The sequence below is a fragment of the Stegostoma tigrinum genome, chromosome 16, assembly GCF_030684315.1.
Source record: "Stegostoma tigrinum isolate sSteTig4 chromosome 16, sSteTig4.hap1, whole genome shotgun sequence".
NCBI classification, from domain to species: Eukaryota; Metazoa; Chordata; class Chondrichthyes; order Orectolobiformes; family Stegostomatidae; genus Stegostoma; species Stegostoma tigrinum.
In genome coordinates this window covers 66,680,269-66,700,629 of record NC_081369.1, presented here as the reverse complement: position 1 = coordinate 66,700,629, position 20,361 = coordinate 66,680,269, and the positions used below count along the sequence as shown (strand labels likewise).

At 44.3% G+C, this 20,361-nt stretch overlaps 1 protein-coding gene across 3 annotated transcripts in view; it reads left to right on the top strand.

The window, feature by feature from the left end:
• Positions 1-20,361, top strand: part of zc3h18 (zinc finger CCCH-type containing 18) — a 207,023-nt gene that overhangs the window by 145,366 nt on the left and 41,296 nt on the right. For all 3 annotated transcript variants that reach the window (XM_048546317.2, XM_048546318.2, XM_048546316.2), the window contains 2 exons: positions 16,343-16,492; positions 18,049-18,189. In XM_048546317.2, coding sequence (XP_048402274.1) covers positions 16,343-16,492; positions 18,049-18,189 — 291 coding nt within the window. The remainder of the gene's footprint in view (positions 1-16,342; positions 16,493-18,048; positions 18,190-20,361) is intronic.

Genomic DNA, 20,361 nt, shown 5'->3' with positions numbered 1-20,361 from the left:
ATTTCTCAAGGTCCCTGTTCTTGGTGTGCACATAGGTGACGTAGTTCCATTGCCTTGTCTGCTTGACAGTGTCTCAACCGGTCCACTGTGTCCTGAACGCAAGCTAAGAATATGAACTCTGTCTTGATTTCAAGATTGCAGCATCTGCTGCAAAGTTATGTATGAGATGATTGAGGAGTGTGTGTGAGGCGCGACAGCAGAGTCTGTGAGCTTAGTCTGTGTGCTAGGTTGACTTTGAATGGATTTGTGAGCTGTAGTCCTTTCGGGATCTTATCTGCTTTCTTGCATCTCTGCAGACACTTAATATCTTTATCAATATGCGTGATCTTTTTGGAGATCTTCTCCACTTTGAGCAGGCAGTTTGTAGTGTTGATAGTAGCCATGATGTGGAGGTCCAAATTGGAGACTATATACAAGAAGATTGCACGTATCAATGCAGACACCAAGTTTCTACAGAGATGTTTGTGGATGTGGTGCCACTCAAGTAGGCGCCTTTATCCTGGATGATGTCAGCCTTCTTGAGTTTTGTTGGAACTGCACCCATCCCGGCAAGTGGAAAGTATTCTGTCACACTCCTGACTTATGCCTTGTAGATGGTAGACAGGCTTTGGGGAGCCAGGAGGTGACTTGCTTGCCTCTGACCTGCTGTTGTCGCCGCTCTGTTTAAATGACAATTCCATTGCATTTCTGGTTGGTGGTAACCCCAGGATGCTAATAATGGGGGATTTAGTGATGTTAATGCCATTGTTATGTCAAGAAGTGACGGATAGATTGTCTGTTATGCCCATGGTCATTGCTTGGCATTTCTGTAAGGTGAATGTTGCTTACCAGCTTTCAGCCCACGCCTGAATACTGTCCAGGTCTTGCTGCTGTTGAGCATGGACTGCTTCAGTATCTGGGGTGTCATGAGTTTGTGTTGAACATTGTGCAATTCAGTCATTCATGAGGTGTGGGGGCAGCGAGGGCAGCATTTATTGCCCATCCCTAATTGCCCAGAGGGCAGCTAAGCACCAACCACATTGTTTTGGATCTGGAGTTACAGGGCCAGAGATAGTAGGAGCTGCAGATGCTGGAGAATCTGAGATAACAAGGTGTAGAGTTGGATGAACACAGCAGGCCAAGCAGCATTAGAGGAGCAGGAAGGCTGACGTTTTGGGCCTAGACCCTTCTTCAGAAGTTGTGGGGGGGGGGCGTTCAGAAATAAGCAGGGAGAGAGGGGGAGGCGGATAGAAGATGGATAGAGGAGAAGATAGGTGGAGAGGAGACAGACATGTCAAAGAGGCAGGGATGGGGTCAGTAAAGGTGAGTGTAGATGGGGAGTTAGGGAGGAGATAGGTCAGTCCAGGGAGTCCTCTGATGCTGCTTGGCCTGCTGTGTGCATCCAGCCCCACACTTTGTTATCTCACATATAAGCCAGACCAGGTAAGGACGGCAATTTCTTTCCCTGAAGGACATAGTGAACCAGGTGGGTTTTTCTGACAGTCAACAATGGATTCATGGTCATCATCGACAAACATCCCTGTTTCTGACCTTATGATGAAGGGAAGGTCAATGAGGAAGCAACTGAAGATGGTTGAGCCTTGGACTCTACTCTGAGGAAGCCCTGGAGCTGAGGTGACTGACCTCCAATAACTACAAATCTGTGTGCCAGGTATGACTGCACCCAGCAGAGATCTTTCCCCTGCTTAACCATATGTATTATAGTTTGTGTTACTACTCAAATGCTGTAATAAAGTTTGTTCTTGTTTCTTCAAAGCCATGGAAACTTGTGGCTCAATTCTTAAAATCCTCTTGACCAATTGATAAACTGACAGAAAGGGCAAAAACTGAAAGAACTGCGGATGCTGTAAATCAGAAACCAAAACACAAATTGCTGGAAAAGCTCAGCAGATCTGGCAGCATCTGTGGAGAGAAATCAGAGTTAATATTTTGGGTCAAGTACCCCTTTCTCAGAACTGACAGTATTTAAGAAAGTAGGAAAGCTTTGCACAATCTGGCCCTGGATCATAATCTAATTTTTGTGTTCTTGTGGAATTTAAAACGCAAGCAGATAAGATTACTCGGACTTCCGGAGGGTAAGCTGGTTAAGATTTTCAGTGAATTATGCTACTGTTACTCAATACAAAAATAGCTTTGTCAGTTGCTACAACCTGAGGGATTTTCAAAAGTTAACCAGCTAATAGCATGAGCAGAGAAGTTGGAGTTAGATCTAAAAGCAAGAACTAAGAACACAAATATGTTTGAGGTTAGAACACAGCATCTGGAATTGGAAGAGGAAGAGTCTCACCCAGATAGAAGACAGTCTAAGTTGGCTAGAATTCAATTACAGGTGAAGCAGCATAAAATAGAAAAGGAAAAGAAAATGAGAAAAGTAAGTCATGATGTTCATTTAGTAAACTGGTGCAGACATGATGTGCTGAATGACCTCCTGCAGCGTAACACTTCTGATTTTTTAAAAAACGTGGACTTGAAGGGGAAGAGTGAAATTTTGAACTTGACTTTGGCAATGGAGGAAAGGCTTGAGAAAGCTTCAAAGAGAGAGGGAAAATCAGAAAGCATGAACGTCTAGAGAAACGTAGAGTATTTTATTTCAGGCAGTGCTTCCCAAATATTTGCCAACTTTGACCCTCATTCTATGCTCACCTTCCGTGAGACCTCAGGAGGATTGATTAGGGGAACCTGGGAAAGTCAAGATAGACAGAGACATGAAAGCACAGATGTGTGAGGTTCCTGTGGGTGCAGATGCCTGTTGGAGCATGAGCACAGCTGTTATAAAATCTGAAAGAACTGCAGATGCAAAAATGGAGGAAGGGTCACTTGACCCGAAACATTAACTCTGATTTCTCTCCACAGATGCTGCCAGACCTGCTGACCTTTCCAAGCAGTTTCTGCTTTTGGCAGCTATTATAGCTGTCAGAGCTCATGACCCAAAATTTCAGTTTGTCAGCTGACTCAGGGTTCTGACCCCCACTTTGAGGAACTCCAGTTTAAGGGCAGCTGTTCCTGTCAGTAAAATCAGAGTATTATAGGGATTGGGAGAAAAGGTGGGCAGGTGCAGGCTCATGTAAACAGATTGAATGCGAACCTGGAGAGGTGCAAAGCTGTTGGGGTTTGGGGGAAGGGCTAGCAGGAAGGGCATTTGGACGTTCAGAGGCTCAGTAACATGGATACAGAAGCTCTGTCTGAACAATTACTGTTGTCTTCCATCATACTGTTTTTACAAGAAGACACATATTGTTCTAAGAACTAATCGGATCAAAGAGAATGGGGTGAAGGGGAATGGAGTAAAGAGTAGGACGTCCATGGTGAAGATGACACCACACCACCCACGCCCTCCACCTCCTCCAGGACTTCCAATTCCCTGGCCCCCAACACCTCATCTTCACCATGGATGTCCAGTCCCTATACACCTGCATTCCGCATGCAGATAGCCTCAAGGCCCTCCGTTTCTTCCTGTCCCGCAGGCCCGACCAGTCCCCCTCCACCGACACCCTCATCCGCCTAGCCGAACTCATCCTCACCCTCAACAACTTCTCTTTTGACTCCTCCCACTTCCTACAGACTAAGGGGGTGGCCATGGGCACCCGCATGGGCCCCAGCTATACCTGCCTCTTTGTAGGTTACGTGGAACAGTCCCTCTTCCGCACCTACACAGGCCCCAAACCCCACCTCTTCCTCCGGTACATTGATGACTGTATCGGCGCCGCCTCTTGCTCCCCAGAGGAGCTCGAACAGTTCATCCACTTCACCAACACCTTCCACCCCAACCTTCAGTTCACCTGGGCCATCTCCAGCACATCCCTCACCTTCCTGGACCTCTCAGTCTCCATCTCAGGCAACCAGCTTGTAACTGATGTCCATTTCAAGCCCACCGACCCCCACAGCTACCTAGAATACACCTCCTCCCACCCACCCTCCTGCAAAAATTCCATCCCCTATTCCCGATTCCTCCGCCTCCGCCGCATCTGCTCCCACGATAAGACATTCCACTCCCGCACATGCCAGATGTCCAAGTTCTTCAAGGACCGCAACTTTCCCCCCACAGTGATCGAGAACGCCCTTGACCGCGTCTCCCGCAATTCCCGCAACACATCCCTCACACCCCGCCCCCGCCACAACCGCCCTAAGAGGATCCCCCTCGTTCTCATACACCACCCCACCAACCTCCGGATACAACGCATCATCCTCTGACACTTCCGCCATCTACAATCCGACCCCACCACCCAAGACATTTTTCCATCCCCACCCTTGTCTGCTTTCCGGAGAGACCACTCTCTCTGTGACTCCCTTGTTCGCTCCACACTGCCCTCCAACCCCACCACACCCGGCACCTTCCCCTGCAACCGCAGGAAATGCTACACTTGCCCCCACACCTCCTCCCTCACTTCTATCCCAGGCCCCAAGATGACATTCCACATTAAGCAGAGGTTCATCTGCACATCTGCCAATGCAGTATACTGCATCCACTGTACCCGGTGTGGCCACCTCTACATTGGGGAAACCAAGCGGAGGCTTGGAGACCGCTTTGCAGAACACCTCCGCTCAGTTCGCAACAAACAACTGCACCTCCCAGTCGCAAACCATTTCCACTCCCCCTCCCATTCTTTAGATGACATGTCCATCATGGGCCTCCTGCAGTGCCACAATGATGCCACCCGTAGGTTGCAGGAACAGCAACTCATATTCCGCCTGGGAACCCTGCAGCCTAATGGTATCAATGTGGACTTCACCAGTTTCAAAATCTCCCCTTCCCCAACTGCATCCCTAAACCAGCCCAGTTCGTCTCCTCCCCCCACTACACCACACAACCAGCCCAGTTCTTCCCCTCCACCCACTGCATCCCAAAACCAGTCCAACCCCTCTCTGCCTCCCTAACCTGTTCTTCCTCTCACCCATCCCTTCCTCCCACCCCAAGCCGCACCCCCATCTACCTACTAACTTCATCCCACCTCCTTGACCTGTCCGTCTTCCCTGGACTGACCTATCCCCTCCCTACCTCTCCACCTATCTTCTTTTCTCTCCATCTTCGGTCCGCCTCCCCCCTCTCCCTATTTATTCCAGAACCCTCACCCCATCCCCCTCTCTGATGAAGGGTCTAGGCCCGAAACGTCAGCTTTTGTGCTCCTGAGATGCTGCTTGGCCTGCTGTGTTCATCCAGCCTCACATTTTATTATCTTGGAATAGTAGAAGCATAGAGGTTTTCAGAGAAGACAGTACCAGTAAAGGAAATGGACATTATTATTCAATTGTTGGACATGGCGTTGCAGGCTGGCTTGTATTTCTTGCCCATCCCTAGTTGATCTTGAGAAGGTGGTAGTGAGCTGCCTTCTTGAACCGCTGCATTTCACCTGCTGTGGGTTGACCTACAATGCCATTAGGGAGCGAATTCCAGCGACAGTGAAGGAACGGTGATATATTTCCAAGTAAGGATTGTGAGCAGCTTGGAGGGAAACTTCAATGTGGTGGTGTTCCCAAATAACTGCTGCACTCGTTCTTCTAGATGGATGTGGTCTTGGGTTTGGAACGTGTTTTGTGAGGAACTTTGGTGAATTTCTGCAGTGCATCTTGTAGATGGTGCACATTGCTGCTACTGAGTGTTGATGTTGGAGGGTGTGGATGCTTGTGGATGTGGAGCCAGTCAAGGAGCTTCTTCATCCTGGGTGGTGTCAAGTGTCTTGAGTGTTTATTGGGGCTGCACTCATCCAGGCAAATGGGGAGTATTCCATCATACTCCTGGCTTGTGCCTTGTGGATGGTGGACAGCCTTTGAGGAGTCAGGAGGTGAGTTGTTTGCTGCAGCGTTCCTAGCCTCTGAACTGTTCTTATAGCCACTGTTTATGTGATGAGCCCAGTTGAGATTCTGGTCAATGGTAACCCCTCGGATGTTGATAGTGAGGGATTCAGTGATGATAACACTATTGAATGCCGTGGGGTGACAATCATAGCCTGACATTTGTGTGGCACGAATGTTACTTCCCACTTGTCAACTACATGGACTGCTTCAGTATCTGCGGAGCCACGAATGGTGCTGAACATTGTGCAGTCATTGGCGAACGTCCCCGAATCTGATCTTATGATGGCGGGAAGGTCATTGAAGCAGCTGAAGATGGTTGGGCCTGGAACACCACCCTGAGGAACTCCTGCGGAGATGTGCTGGAGCTGAGATGATTGACCTCCAACAACCAGGACCATCTTTCTTTGTGTCAGGTATGATACCAATCACCGAAGAGTTTGTCCCCTGATACCCATTGATTCCAGTTTTCCTACGGCTTATTGATGCCACAGTCGGTTGAATACAGCATTGATGTCAAGGATTGTCACTCTCGCTTCACCTCTGGAATTCACCTCTTTTGTCCATGTTTGGACCGTGGCTGTAATGAGGTCAGGAACTGAGTGGCCTTGACAGAACCCAAATTGGGCATCACTGAGCAGGTGCTGCTGGATAGCACTGATGATGACACATTCGTCATTTAGAAGATAGGGCCAGGAGGAGGTCATTCGGCCACTGAAGCCTGCCCAACCATTGGTCACAACCATGGCTAATCATCCAACTCCATGGCCTAATCCTGCTTTCTCCCCATTACCTTTGATCCCATCTGCCACAAGTGCTATATCTGGCCACCCTTGAATACATTCAATGTTTTGGCATCGGCTACTTCTGTGGTAATTAATCCACAGGCTCCCTGCTGTTTGGGTAAGCAATATCTCCTCGTCTCCGCCCTAAATGATCTATCCCATGTCATCTGACTATGACCCCACCATCGGGAACACCCTCCCTGCATCTACCCTATCCAGTCCTGTGAGAATTTTATAAGTCTCTCGAAGATCCCCCTTCATATACCTCAACTCTAGCCAAAACAACCCCAACTTAGTCAATCTCTCCTCGTACGTCAGTCCCACGGTCCCTGAAATCAGCCTGTGGTAAACCTTTGCTGCACTCCCTCAAGAGCAAAACCATCCTTCCTCGGAAAAAGAGATCAAAACTGCAGATAGTATTCTAGGTGTGGCCTCACCAAGGCCCTGTACAACTGCAACAACACATCCCTGTTCCTGTACTCAAAACCTGTCGCAGTGAAGGCCACCATACTATTCACCTTCTTTACTGCCTGCTGCACCTGCATACTTACCTTCAGTGACTGGTGCACAAGGACACCCAGGCCCTGCTACACACTCTCCTCTCCCACTTTACAGCCGCTCGGGTAGTAATCTGCCTTCTAGTTTTTGCTTCTAAAGTGAATAACCTCACATTTCCCAAAATAATACTGCATCTGCTGTTGATTTGCCCACTCACCCAACCTGTCGAGGTCATGCTGAAGGATCTTTGCATCCTCATCACAATTCACCCTCCCACCCAACTTGGCATCATCTGCAAACATTGATGTGTTATATTTTGTTCCTCCATACAAATCAGTAATCATTAATATGTATTGTGAATACCTGGGGTCCCAGCAGCAATCTGTGTGGCACCCCATTATCTACTATGTGCTAATTTGAAACTGACCCATTAATTCTCACCCCTTGTTTCTTCCAATCAGTTTTCTGCCCATCTCAGTACACTTTCCCCCAACCCCAAGTGTTTTAATCTTGCACAATAATCTCTCATGTGGGGCTTTGTCAAACGTTTTCATTTTACAAATGATCAAGAGTAGACTGATGGGGCGGTAATTGACCAGGTTGGATTTGTCCTACTTTTTATGCACCGGGCATACCTGGACAATTTTCCACATTGTCGAGTGGATGCCAGTGTCATAACTGTGCTGGAATAGCTTGGCTGGGGGAACAGCAATTTCTGGAGCACAAATCTTCAGTGCTGTTGCCGGAATATTGTCGGGGCCCATAACCTTTGCAGTATCTACTGTCTCCAATAATTTCTTGATATCTGATGGAATGAATCAAATTGGCTGAAGACTGGTATCTGTAATGTTGACACCACCGGAGGAGGCTGAGATAGATCATCCACTCAGCACTTCTGGCTGAAGATTGCTGCAAAAGCTTCAGCCTCGTCTTCTGTACTAATGTGCTGAGTTCTTCCATCATTGAAGATGGGGATATTTGTGGAGCTGCCTCCTCCAGTGCGTTGTGTAATTCTCCACCACCATTCGTGACTGGATGTGGCAGGACTGCAGAGTTTAAAGCTGACCCATTGTTTGTGAGATCACTTAGCTCTGACTATCACTTGCTGCTTATGCTGTTTGGTGTGCAAGTAGTCCTGTTTGGTACCTTCACCAAGTTGACACCTCACCTTCAGATATGTCTGGTGCTGCTCCTGGCATGCCCTCCTGCCCCCTCCATTGAACCAGAGTTGGTCCCTTGGCTTGGTGGTAATGGTTGAGTGGGAGATATGCCGGGCCATGAGGTTACAGATTGTGTTGGACTACAGTTCTGGTGCAGCTGATGACCCACAGCACCTCATGGATGCCCAGGCTTGAACTGCTTGACCTTTTCAAAGTGTGTTCCATTTAACATGGTAATACTGCCACTTTTACAAGATGATCAGAGGATTAGATAGGGTGGACAGTGAGAGTCTTTTTCCGAGGATGATGACATCCGTTTGTACGCCAGGGCATAGCTACACATTGAGGGGTAATGGATTTAAGACAGATGCCAGAGGCAGGTTCTTTACTCAGAGAGTGGAAAGGGCGTGGAACGCCCTGCCTGCCAGTGTAGTTAACTGAGCCACATTAGGGGCATTTAAAACAGTCCTTGGATAAGCATATGGATGATGATGGGATTGTGTCGGGGGATGGGCTTAGATTAGTTCACAGGTCGGCGCAACATCGAGGGCTGAAGGGCCTGTTCTGCGCTGTATTGTTCTATGTTCTGTGTACAACTTGATGGAGTTTATTCTGAATGTGAAGGCAGGACTTTGTATCCACAAGGACTGTGCACTGGTAACTCGTACTGATACTATCATGGACAGACTCATCTGCATTTGGCAGATTGGTAAAGATGAGGTTGAATATGTTTTTCTTTCTTGTTGGTTCATCACCTGCAGTAGACCTAGTCTAGCAGCAGTGGTGTCCCTGAAACAGTGACAATGGTGCACTTGAAGCATGTTCCTTCAGAACCTCTAGATGTGCCTCAGGGTAGTCAATTAAGCGATATTTTGATAATTCAGTTTTGTTTCCCTGTGGTTAAAATTGATTTCTTTGTAATAGATAGTAGTTTCTTCTTAAATACAGAATCCAAATCAATGTTTTCTGTAAACCTGAGGTAATCAGGCAAGAAAATTGGGGGCTTTGTATCATTTGTTTAAATCCTTAACTTTTGACTCTGGTAGTATTACAGTTCAAGTAGCACTCTCTGAGTGGTTCATGACAAAAGATTGGGGCTCGCAGGTTTATTTTGAAACTAAGACAAAAGCAATTTGGCTGCCGTATTAGTATATTTTATTACTAGCACAGCAGAGTTGCCCCTGACAGTCTTATGGGAAGGAAAGGATCCAAAAGCCCATTTAAATGAATTGTCAAGTACATTGGACATAGAATTCCGTGTTTAAGCAAATACCAAAGCTGAAAAATCCATTATCCAATATTACTGTAATCATGTTTGATAATCTAAAAGAAGGTAAGTGTAAATGGCATAGCTGAATATAAGACTAAGTAGTAAGTTCTGTTTTAAATTGATGAAAACTGAAATTCTGACATTCATTGAAGAATTTGAAGTCAAATATGTATTATATGGATTATGTATGTGTGGTTAAGAAGAAATTTAGGATCATACAGGAGGAATCATTTTGCGCTGGATTCTGAAACTGTGACACATGCTTAGTGATTTGAAGCAGAATATATGGACTTCTATGGGAGATGGTAAACTGAGCCTTCATTTGCTTATTGTAAAACAAAAGCCCATAGAAATATTCGAAGATGAGAGATTACCCTGGAGTCCCAGCCAGCATTCTTTCCTTAAGCAACAGCATGAAACCAGCTGAACAAGCAATTAAATTTGGGGGATCTTGCATTGTATGATTGACTATAAAGCGGCAATGATCAAATTTGAGTTCTGGAATCGTGATGTTAAGCTACAACTGTACAAAATGCTAGTGTGGCCTCATTTGGAATATTGCGTGCAGTTCTGGTCACCCCATTATAGGAAGGAATTGGAAGCATTGGAAAAGGTGCAGAGGAGATTTACCTGGATGTCGTCTGGTCTGGAGCGTAGGCCCTATGAAGAAAGGTTGAGGGACTTGGGTCTGTTCTCATTGGAGAGGAGGAGGCTAAGAGGGGATTTAATAGAAACATACAAGATGATCAGAGGATTAGATAAGGTGGACAGTGAGAGTCTTCCTGAGGATGATGACTTCAGCTTGTATGAGGAGGCATAGCTACAAATTGAGGGGTGATAGATTTAAGACAGATGTCAGAGGCAGGTTCTTTACTCAGAGTGGTGAGGGCATGGAACGCCCTGCCTGCCAATGTAGTTAACTGAGCCACATTAGGGGCATTTAAACAGCCCTTGGATAAGCAGATGGATAATGATGGGATAGTGTAGGGGGAGGGGGCTTAGATTAGTTCACAGGTCGGCGCAACATCGAGGGCCGAAGGGCCTGTTCTGCGCTGTATTGTTCTATGTTCTATGTTCTATGAGGCAGGCATAATCCAAATAGCATGGTTTAGTGGGAATGCAAGATACTTGAGGTTGTAGGGCATCAGAATCAAGTACTATTGAATTCTAATTAAAGCAGCTTGAAATGAGGAAAAATTAAAGCAATTTGAAATAAAAGAAGCTGGAGGTCGAATTACAAAGCAAAGAAAATGTCAAAGATAGAGCAGGAAAAGGATAAAGAAAAGTAGATGAAAATAGAAAGTGGGAATGAAAGAGAAAGAATTAGAATTACAAAGAGAAATGTTTAAAATACTGCAGTTTTAAAAAATAACATCACGTGCTAATGTAGCCTGTGATGGAGAGAATCCTAGTTGTAATCTAAAAATGTGCAAGGAAATACCTAGATTTGTACAGGAGCTACCAAAATTTCAGGAGGCATTCTTTATTTCCTTTGAGAAAATACTGAGACAACTTGTCAAAAGAACACTGGACTTTACCCATTCAAAACAAGTTGACAGGTAAAATAGAGGAAATGTGTGCTGCAATATCTGAGGAACTTATTAGCGATTATGACACTATAAAAAGAGCTGTACTGTATGTAATGAGTTAGGGTCTGGGCATATAGACAAATGCTTCAGAATTTAAGAAAACCACCTATGCAAACCTGTACTGAATTTGAAAGGATGAAGCGAGTGATTTTGACGGAGGGATGGAAACATTAGAAGTTTAAACCATGCATGAAACCCTCAAAGAGCTCATAATTTTAAAAGAATTTTTAAAAATTACTGCATTCTGTATTAAGAGCCCATGTTGCTGACAAAGGGTTGCAAATGCTAGACAGGCAGATGTAGTGGCTGACGATAATGAGCTGCTCCATTAATCTGAACCTTTTCTCCTGTCACCATCAAATTTGAAAGGGATAACACATAGGAGAGTGAAAGGAAGGCAAGTAACCAGGATAAAGAGTGGATAGTTAGTACTGTTCCACGATAATCTTCTGAGAAAATAAGGTACTGAGTGTGGAGGTGAAAATCCAAGGCATAAGTGTTTCCATTGTAATAAAGTGGGATACATCCGTTCAGAATGCAGGAAGTTGCATGGGAAGCCCTCCACCTTAGTGGCGTTAATGAGTGCAAAAAGAGAACTCAAAACAAAAACATAGAAGATATGAGCCGGAGGAGGCCATTCGACCCTTCAAGCCTGCTCCACTATTCTTCACCATCATGATTGATCATCCAACTCAATAGCCTAATCCTGCTTTCTTCCCATTACCTTTGATCCCATTTTCCCCAAGTGCTTTATGTAATCGCCTCTTGAATACGTTCAGCGTTTTGGCATCAACTACTTCCTGTGGTAATGAATTCAACAGGCTCACCACTCTGTGAGAGAAGACCTGCCCCACATTAGGGGCATTTAAACAGTCCTTGGATAAGCAGATGGATGATGATGGGATAGTGAAGGGGCATGGGTTTAGATTAGTTCACAGGTTGGCGCAGCATCGAAGGCTGAATGGCTTGTTCTGCGCTGTATTGTTCTATGTTCTAAATGTTTCCTTATCTCTGTCCTAAATCATCTACGCTGAATCCTGATACTGTAACCCCCGGTTCAGAGCACACCCACCCTTGGGAGCATCCTCGCTGCATCTACCCTGTCTGTTCTGTTAGAATTTTATCAGAGCCTATGAGATCTCCCCTCATTCATCTGAACTGTAGCAAAAACAGTCCCAACTTAGTCACTCCCTCCTCCTACATCAGTCTCGCCATCCCCAGAATCAGCCTGGTAAACCTACACTGCACTTCCTCAAGAGCAATCGCATCCTTCTTCAGAAAAGGAGACCAAAACTGCAGACAGTATTCTAGGTAAGGCCTCACCAAGACTTTGTGTAACTGCAACAACACATCCCTGCTCCTGTACTCAAAACCTATTGCAGTGAAGGCCATCATACCATTTGCCTTTTTTACCGCCTGCTGCACCTGCATGCTTACCTTCATTGACTGGTGCACAAGGACACCCAGGTCCCACTGCACACACCCCTCTCCCAATTTCTAGCCATTCAGGTCATAATGTGCTTTCTTGTTTTTCTACTCAATGTGAATAACTTCACATTTATCCAAATTATATTGCATTTGCCGTTGATTTGCCCACTTGCCCATGCTGACGGATCTCTGCATCCTTGTCACAGTTCACCCTCTCACCCAACTTGGTATCATCTGCAAACTTTGATGTGTGACATTTTACTCCTTCATCCACATCATTCATATATATTGTGAATAGGTGGGGTCCTGGCACTGATCCCTGTGGCACCCCCGTAGTTACTGCCTGCCAATTTGAAAAGGGCCCATAATTTCCCACTCTTTCTTTTCTGTTTGCCAACCAGTGTGCAGAAATGAATAGGGTAGGTGTGGAAATATCGAAGGCTTTTATCTAAAAGGATGATAAGCTTCTTTCTGTTCAAAAGCCAAGCCCAAAACTATATTAAAGGACTGTTCAGATTCTTTTGCTGGAGAAGGATTTAATTTTTTTTCCCAAGAGAGTTCAATGAAAGCAGAAATGTTAGTAAATTGCATAAGTTCCATTGGACAAAATTCAGTTGTGTAACTTGTCTTGATTGGCGGTAGTGAGGGTAGTTAAGAAATTATCCTTGGACGAAATTGATTTACTCCTGGGTAATGATTTGGGTAGAATAATAGATTCATCTATAATTGCAGAAAGTGCGAGGTAAAGTAGACAGAATAGTTCTACGAGTAAGTTCCAAGTATTTTCCCATTACGTATGGTGACCAGAGCAATGGCTAAACAAAGTCTATCACCAGAGGCCTAAGTAACACCACAAGTAGATGTTAGCATAACTGAAACTCTCTTTGAGAATGAGGATAATTCAAAGGAGGTTTTTTGGCATGTCTTCATTATTTAAGGCTCAGGAAGTAGATCCAGCATTAAAGATATTATCACAGTCAGCGCACACAAGTTGAGGTTGAAGGGATTCCAGGGTGCTGTCATATTGCAGACAGAGTTCTGAGGAGGAAACCAAGACATCCTCACAAATCTGCACGTGAAGAATGGATGGTTGTTCATCCAGTCATGGTACTACCCAAATAGTTGTTACAAATGCTTCAGCCTTACATTTTGCACTGATGTTTTGTGCTATCCCTTTACTGACGATGGGTTTATTTGTGGAACTGCCTCCTCTAGCAAGTTGTTTAATTGTCCACCACCATTCGCGACTGGGTGGGCAAGAGTGCATAACTTGGATCTGATTCATTTGTTATGAAATGATTTGGCTCTGTTTATCACTTGCTGTTTATGCTATTTACAAAGCAAGTTGTCCCGTTATGTAGCTTCACCACATTGAGTTTTCATTTCTAAGCTTGCTGGCACTGTTTCTGATATGTCTTCCTGCTCTTTTCATGGAATCAGCGCTTGATCCCCTGGCTTAATAATTGTAAAGAGTGAATGTACCAAGTCCTAAGGTTTAAGATCGTGTTGGGAGTACAGTTCTGCTGCTGCTGATACTCCACAGTGCCTGACGGATACCCAGTGTCGCGTAGCTAGATTCAAAGTCAGTTCCATTCAGCACAGTGTTAGGGCCACACAACACAACAGAGGCTAAGCTCAATGTATAGATGAGACTTTATCTCCTCAAGAACTTCTGCTGATGCTGTCATGAACAGATGAGTTTGCAGTGGCAAGTTGGTGAAGACTGTTCCAGTTTGTGTTACCCTTATACTGTTACAAGCCCAGTCTAGCAGCTATGTCCTTTATGAGTCAACCATCTCGGTTAGTCATGGTGCTGCTGTGCCACTCCTGGTGATGGACATTAAAGTTCCACATCCAGACTATATTCTGTGCCTATTGCTACCCTCAGTGCTTCCTCCCTGCAAGTGTGCTCAACATGGAGTGTTCGAATGGACTGGTGCAGTGTGTAGTAATAAGCAGGTTTTGTTGCCCATCTGTGACCTTATTCTGTAAGACCTCATGAGTTTGGAGTCAATGCTAAGGACTTCTAGGACAGTTCCCTGCTGATTTTATACCACTGTGATGCTGCCTGTGCTGAATTGTGAATATGATGCGAAAAAAACTTTGGACCAAATTTGTTAATAATAGTTATTGATTGATCTTGATTTAATCAAAGCACAATCACTCCCAGGTTTGTATTAGTGTTTGCAAAAGACAGTTTTGCACAGCTTCTTGCAACAATCAAAAGCAGAGGTGAAATACAAAAAAAAACATAAAATTGCAAGAAGAACTGATTTCCAGCTGTAAACCGAACAGTAGAATTTTTTGGCTTGAAAACAGCATCCTGTTACTGGAAAACACTGCTAGTGTTTATGAAACAATAAGCTTCACCTGTTGCTCAGAATTTAGACAACTTTCCCCCTCCAAGGTTATTCGGGCACATAAGGAAATAGGAGCAGGAGTAGGCTACTCTAAATTATGCCACCATTCAACAAGATCATGGGTGATCTTCCCCAGGCTTCAACTCCTGTTTTATGCCAGCACAGAGTAGCCATCAATTGTTTTATATTTCAGAATGCTAGCCTCCAAGACAGTCTAAGGTAGAGAATTCCAGACATTCATTACTGTCTGGGAGAATAAGTTTCTTTGCAGACTGGGTACTTCACAAGACCAAAAGTGGGGCCTGAAGCCCAAACAACAGCTTGGCAGGTAACCATTCTGCATGTGTTCTCCAAGACAACCCTCTACTTAATCCATTTGCCAACTGTTCACTGTTCTCCTCTTGTGCAGTATAAATCCCTTTAAGAGTTGTTGTTCCTGCAGTTCTGTCCTGATGAGTGCAAGACAAAATGCTTTTACAGCGTGTCTTTTTTTGAACAATATTAATCAGTAATTAGCTCCACAGAGATTGGTGCTGGGTCCACTTTTGTTGTCATTTATATGAATGATTCGAATGAGAATATCGGAGGCACAGTTATTAAGTTTGCAGATGACACCAAAATTGGTGGCATAGTGGACAATGCAGAAGGTTATCTTAAGATTACTAAGATCAATTGGGTCAAAAGGCTGAGGAGTGGCAGATGGAGTTTAATTTGGTGAAATGCGAGGTGTTGCATTTTGGTAATACAAATAATGACAAGATTTATACTATTAATGGTAGGGCCCTTGGTAGTATTGCAGAACAGAAAGACCTAGGAGTTCACCTGCATAATTGTCTCAGATTTGCATCACAGAGAGATAGGGTAGTTAAGAAGGCATTTAATACGCTTGCCTTCATTGCTCAGACCTTTGAGTATAAGAGTGGGTCGTCATGTTGAGGTTGTACACAACATTGATGAGGCCTCTTCCGCGGTACTGAGGGCTGTTCTGGCCACTCTTTTATAGGAAGGGTATTATTAAGCTGGTGAGGGTTCAGAAAAGAATTACCAGATGTTGCTGGGAATGGAGGTTTTGAGATATTGAAATGGACTGAAAAGGCTAGGACTTTTTCCTGTGGAGCATTGGAGGTTGAGAGGTGACCTTCTTGAGGTTTATAAAATCATGTGGGGGGTGGATAACATGAATGACAAGGGTCTTTTTCCTAGTGTGGAAAAGCTAGGGGCATATTTTAAGGGAGAGGAGAAAATTTAAAGACGACATGAGGGGCAACATTTTGACCCAGTGGTTCGTGTGTGGAACGAATTACCAGATAAAGTAATGGATGCAGGTACAGTTACAACGTTTAAAGGACATTTGGATAAGTTCATGAATAACATACTACTGTATGACTCTATTGAAGCACTCATTGATGTTTTGAAGCTTCAAAAAAATTCTATAATTTGATGTTTCTTGTCCTGTAAACAGTGAAAAAATGGTGAAGAAACTTACATCGCCACAGCCGACAGGACACACTACAGGGGCAAAGGTTCCAAAGACCACCGCAGAGGGCACAAAACCTGCTGAGAACAGAGATGGAAGGAAGAAAGAACGCCAGCCCCGGACACCACCTCGGAGGTTCAGTAGACGTTTAGATGGATTATTGCTTTCAGATAAGATCACTTATGTCTTAATGTTGTTAAAATCAAAGCAAATCCTTCAAATGAGGCTGTGCAACAAACTGTTCTAACAGTGTCTCTATCTTGTTTGGTGCTGTCACAGAACTAGCTACCAATGGTCTGTTGGTGGAGCGAATTAGTTAGTGTTGTCTGATCAAGTTTCATTGAACCCCTCCATTGGTGCCAGTTAAGTAGCTGGTATAATTCCAGGTTTTTTGAAGATTATTCCTGATATAGCGTTCATACAGGACAGAAGCAGGCCCTTCAGCCCAACTTAGTACAAATTGCAAAGAAAATTATAGCACAGGAACAGGCCTTTCGGCCCTCCAAGCCTGTGCTAACCCAGATCCTCTATCTAAACCCGTCACCTATTTTCTGAGGATCTGTATCCCTCTGCTCCCTGCCCATTCATGTGCCTGTCGAGATACATGATGCTATCGTGCCCACCTCTACCCGCTGGCAACGCGTTCCTGGCACCCACCACCCTCTGCGTAAAGAACTTTCCATGCATATCTCCCTTAAACTTTTCCCCTCTCACCTTGAAATTGTGACCCCTAATAATTGAGTCCCCCACTCCAGGAAAAAGCTTCTTGCTATCCACCCTGTCTATACGTCTTATGATTTTGTAGACCTTAATCAGGTCCCCCCTCAACCTCTCTTCATAGGTAGTGCCCTCCATACCAGGCAACATCCTGGTGAACCTCCTCTGCACCCTCTCCAAATCATCCACATCCTTTTGGTAATGTGACGACCAGAACTGTATGCAGTGTTCCAAATGTGTTCGAACCAATGTCCTATACAACTGTAACATGACCTGCCAACTCTTGTACTCAATACCCTGTACGATGAATGAAAGCAAGCCATATGCCGTCTTGACCATTCTATCCACCTGCTTTGCCATCTTCAGAGTACAGTGGATCTGAACACCCAGATCTCTCTGTGCATCAATTTTCCCCAGGGCTTTTCCATTTACCGCATAGTTCGCTCTTGAATTGGATCTGCCAAAAACTTGTCCATGTCAACCAAGTTTCCTAAACTGAACTCATCTGTTTCCTGCCATAAAGCCAATTTTGTATCCAATTGGCAACTTGCCTTGAATCCTATGTGATCTAACTTTACTAGCCAGTCCACCATGTGGAAGTGTTACAGAGATAGTAGGAACTGCTGATGCTGGAGACGCTGAGATAGCACGGTGTAAAGGTGGATGAACACAGCAGGCCAAGCAGCATCAGAGGAGCAGGAAAGTTGATGTTTCAGGTCTCAACCCGAAACATTAACTTTCCTACTCCTCTGATGCTGCTGGGCCTGCTGTGTTCATACAACTTCACACCATGTTACCATGTGTAAGTATTGTGAGATACTGAAAGATACAGTGGTAAAGTGTCTGATTTCTTCTGTTATAGTGCAATATCCGAAGTAAACCACATTGCTTATAATAAGTCTGGGGAAATGTTTTTTTCAAACTCTGCTTTTGTTGTCAATGTTTCACCTGTTCCTTTGCTCAATTAAATGCAGGCGGACAGCAAGTGGCAGTGGAAGTGACAGTGGCAGCAGCTACAGTGGATCAAGCTCTCGTTCACGATCACATTCTCGTTCAGCATCTCGGTCAACGTCAGCATCTGGTTCTCAATCTGCATCCGGGTCCCACAGGTCAAGGTGATTTAGGGTTTTTATTGTTTTAAATGCATGCCAACTTGTATAAATGCAATTAATGTTAAACAGTGTTCCTGCTACACTCCCCGCCATTGATGGTGCATATTCCTGAAGGGTGAGTCAGTAGGACCAGTAGTTTACAGCCTTGTAATTGGCCTTTACTCAAGAAAAGAAAAACAACCCAAATTCCTGTTACAGATCATTGTCCATGGCATGGTTTTGTTCACTTGACACCCCATTTATTAAACGTTATCGGTATTTGCATGGATTGTGAGTATAGGTAGTTCTGCTATACACATGTTTTGCCAATGTAAATTGGCTTGTATGCGATTGATGAATAGTGGATGCTTTTTGGATAATGTAAGCTTTCTGCCATGTAGGTTTGTAGTGATTTTCTGTAGCAAATTCCCTACAAGATAAGTTTCTATAAAATGAGATCACACAAGAACACAACTATCATGTTATAGGATAACTACCTGTACAGGAGGGCAGGCACTACTGTGAAGGCATTGTCCAATTGAGAGAAGGATTAGAAAAGTGAAAATAAAATTTCCATACAATATTATAAACAGAATTGGACAGATTATTGCCAGACAATGTGACACAATACAATTTTACATAGATACATAAACAGACATCATTGCCAATATAATTCATTTCCTGTCTTGCAATGGGCAGGTGATTTGCCTCTGCTTGTGTAATTCAAAGTGAAACTGATACACAAATGCAGATAAAAGAGCAGAATTACAGCTGAGACTACCCTTGGACTTCCCTTTCCAAATATTAATAACCCTCCATTATTGAATAAACTTGTCACATTAGGAGATTTCCAATCATAGAGTCATACAGACAGAAGCAGACTCTTTGGCCCAACCAGTCCATGCCAACCATAATCCCAAACTAAACTAGTCCCACCTGTCTGCACTTGGTCCATGTCCCTCCAAACATTTCTTATTCATGTACTTGTCTAAATGTCTTTTAGACGGCGTAACTGTACCCAGAGCCACCACTTTTGATTTGATTTATTGTAGTCACGTGCACCTAAGTACAGTGAAAAGCTTTGTTTTGTGAGCAGTACAGGCAGGTTGTAGCAAAAAGGACACATACATATCATGGGGTACTAAGACAGAGTGGGGCATACAAGGTTATGGCTGCATAGGAGGTGCGCAAAGCAAAATCGACATTACAGGTAGTTCTGCTATAATACGTGTTTCATTAATTGGCTGTAATGCGATTGACGAATAGTGGACGTTGTTTGGATAACTTGAACTTTTTCTTTACAGATGTAGCAAATTCCTTATAATGTGATTTTCTGTAGGGCAAGGTTATTCAACAATGCAGCTATTGCAATATAGGAGAGCTAGCTGTATTCGAAGTTAGAGAGATCCATTCAGCAGTCTAATAACGGCTGTTGTTGAACCTCAGCACACGTGTTCAAGCTTCAGTATCTTCTGCCTGACGGAAGAGGTTGAAAGAGAGCATGAGTAGGGTGGGAGGGGTCTTTAATGAGGATGGGAGGTTGGCTTCTCTGATGGCCTCAGCTTAGCACTTAACTTTCTGCAAGTCCGTTCCACATGTGAACCACCCTCATGTGTTGGGAGAAAAAGATTGCCCCCTTTTTTTAAAATGTTTCTCCTCTCACCTGAAAAATACGCCCCTAGTCCTGAAATCCCCCACCCTAGAGAAAGACATCTGCCAATCATCCTATCTATACCTATCATGATTTTATAAACCACAATGAGGCCACCTCTCAACCTCCTATGCTTCAATCCAAAAGAGCCAGCCTGTCCAGCTCTCCTTATAATTCAACCTCTCCATTCTCGGCAACGTCCTGGTAAACCTCTTCTGAATCCTATGACAGAGATTTCAACTGAACAGTACTCCAGAAGAGGCCTCACCAACATCCTGTTCAATCCTCTCAGACATTTGTAGGATCAAAAGATTGATGAAAGATTACTACCAATGCATCAACTATCTCTAACTTCTTTCTTTAATATCCTTGGATGCAATCCGTCAGGTTAAGGAGAGTTACTGACCTTTATTTTTATTAATTTTCCTTGTACTTTTCTCCAGTAATGGTTACTATATTTATTCCCCTCCCACTTTGCCGCTTGATTGCTTAGCATTTGTGGAATGCTAATGTGTCTTCTGTTGTGACGATTGGTGTGAAGTGCT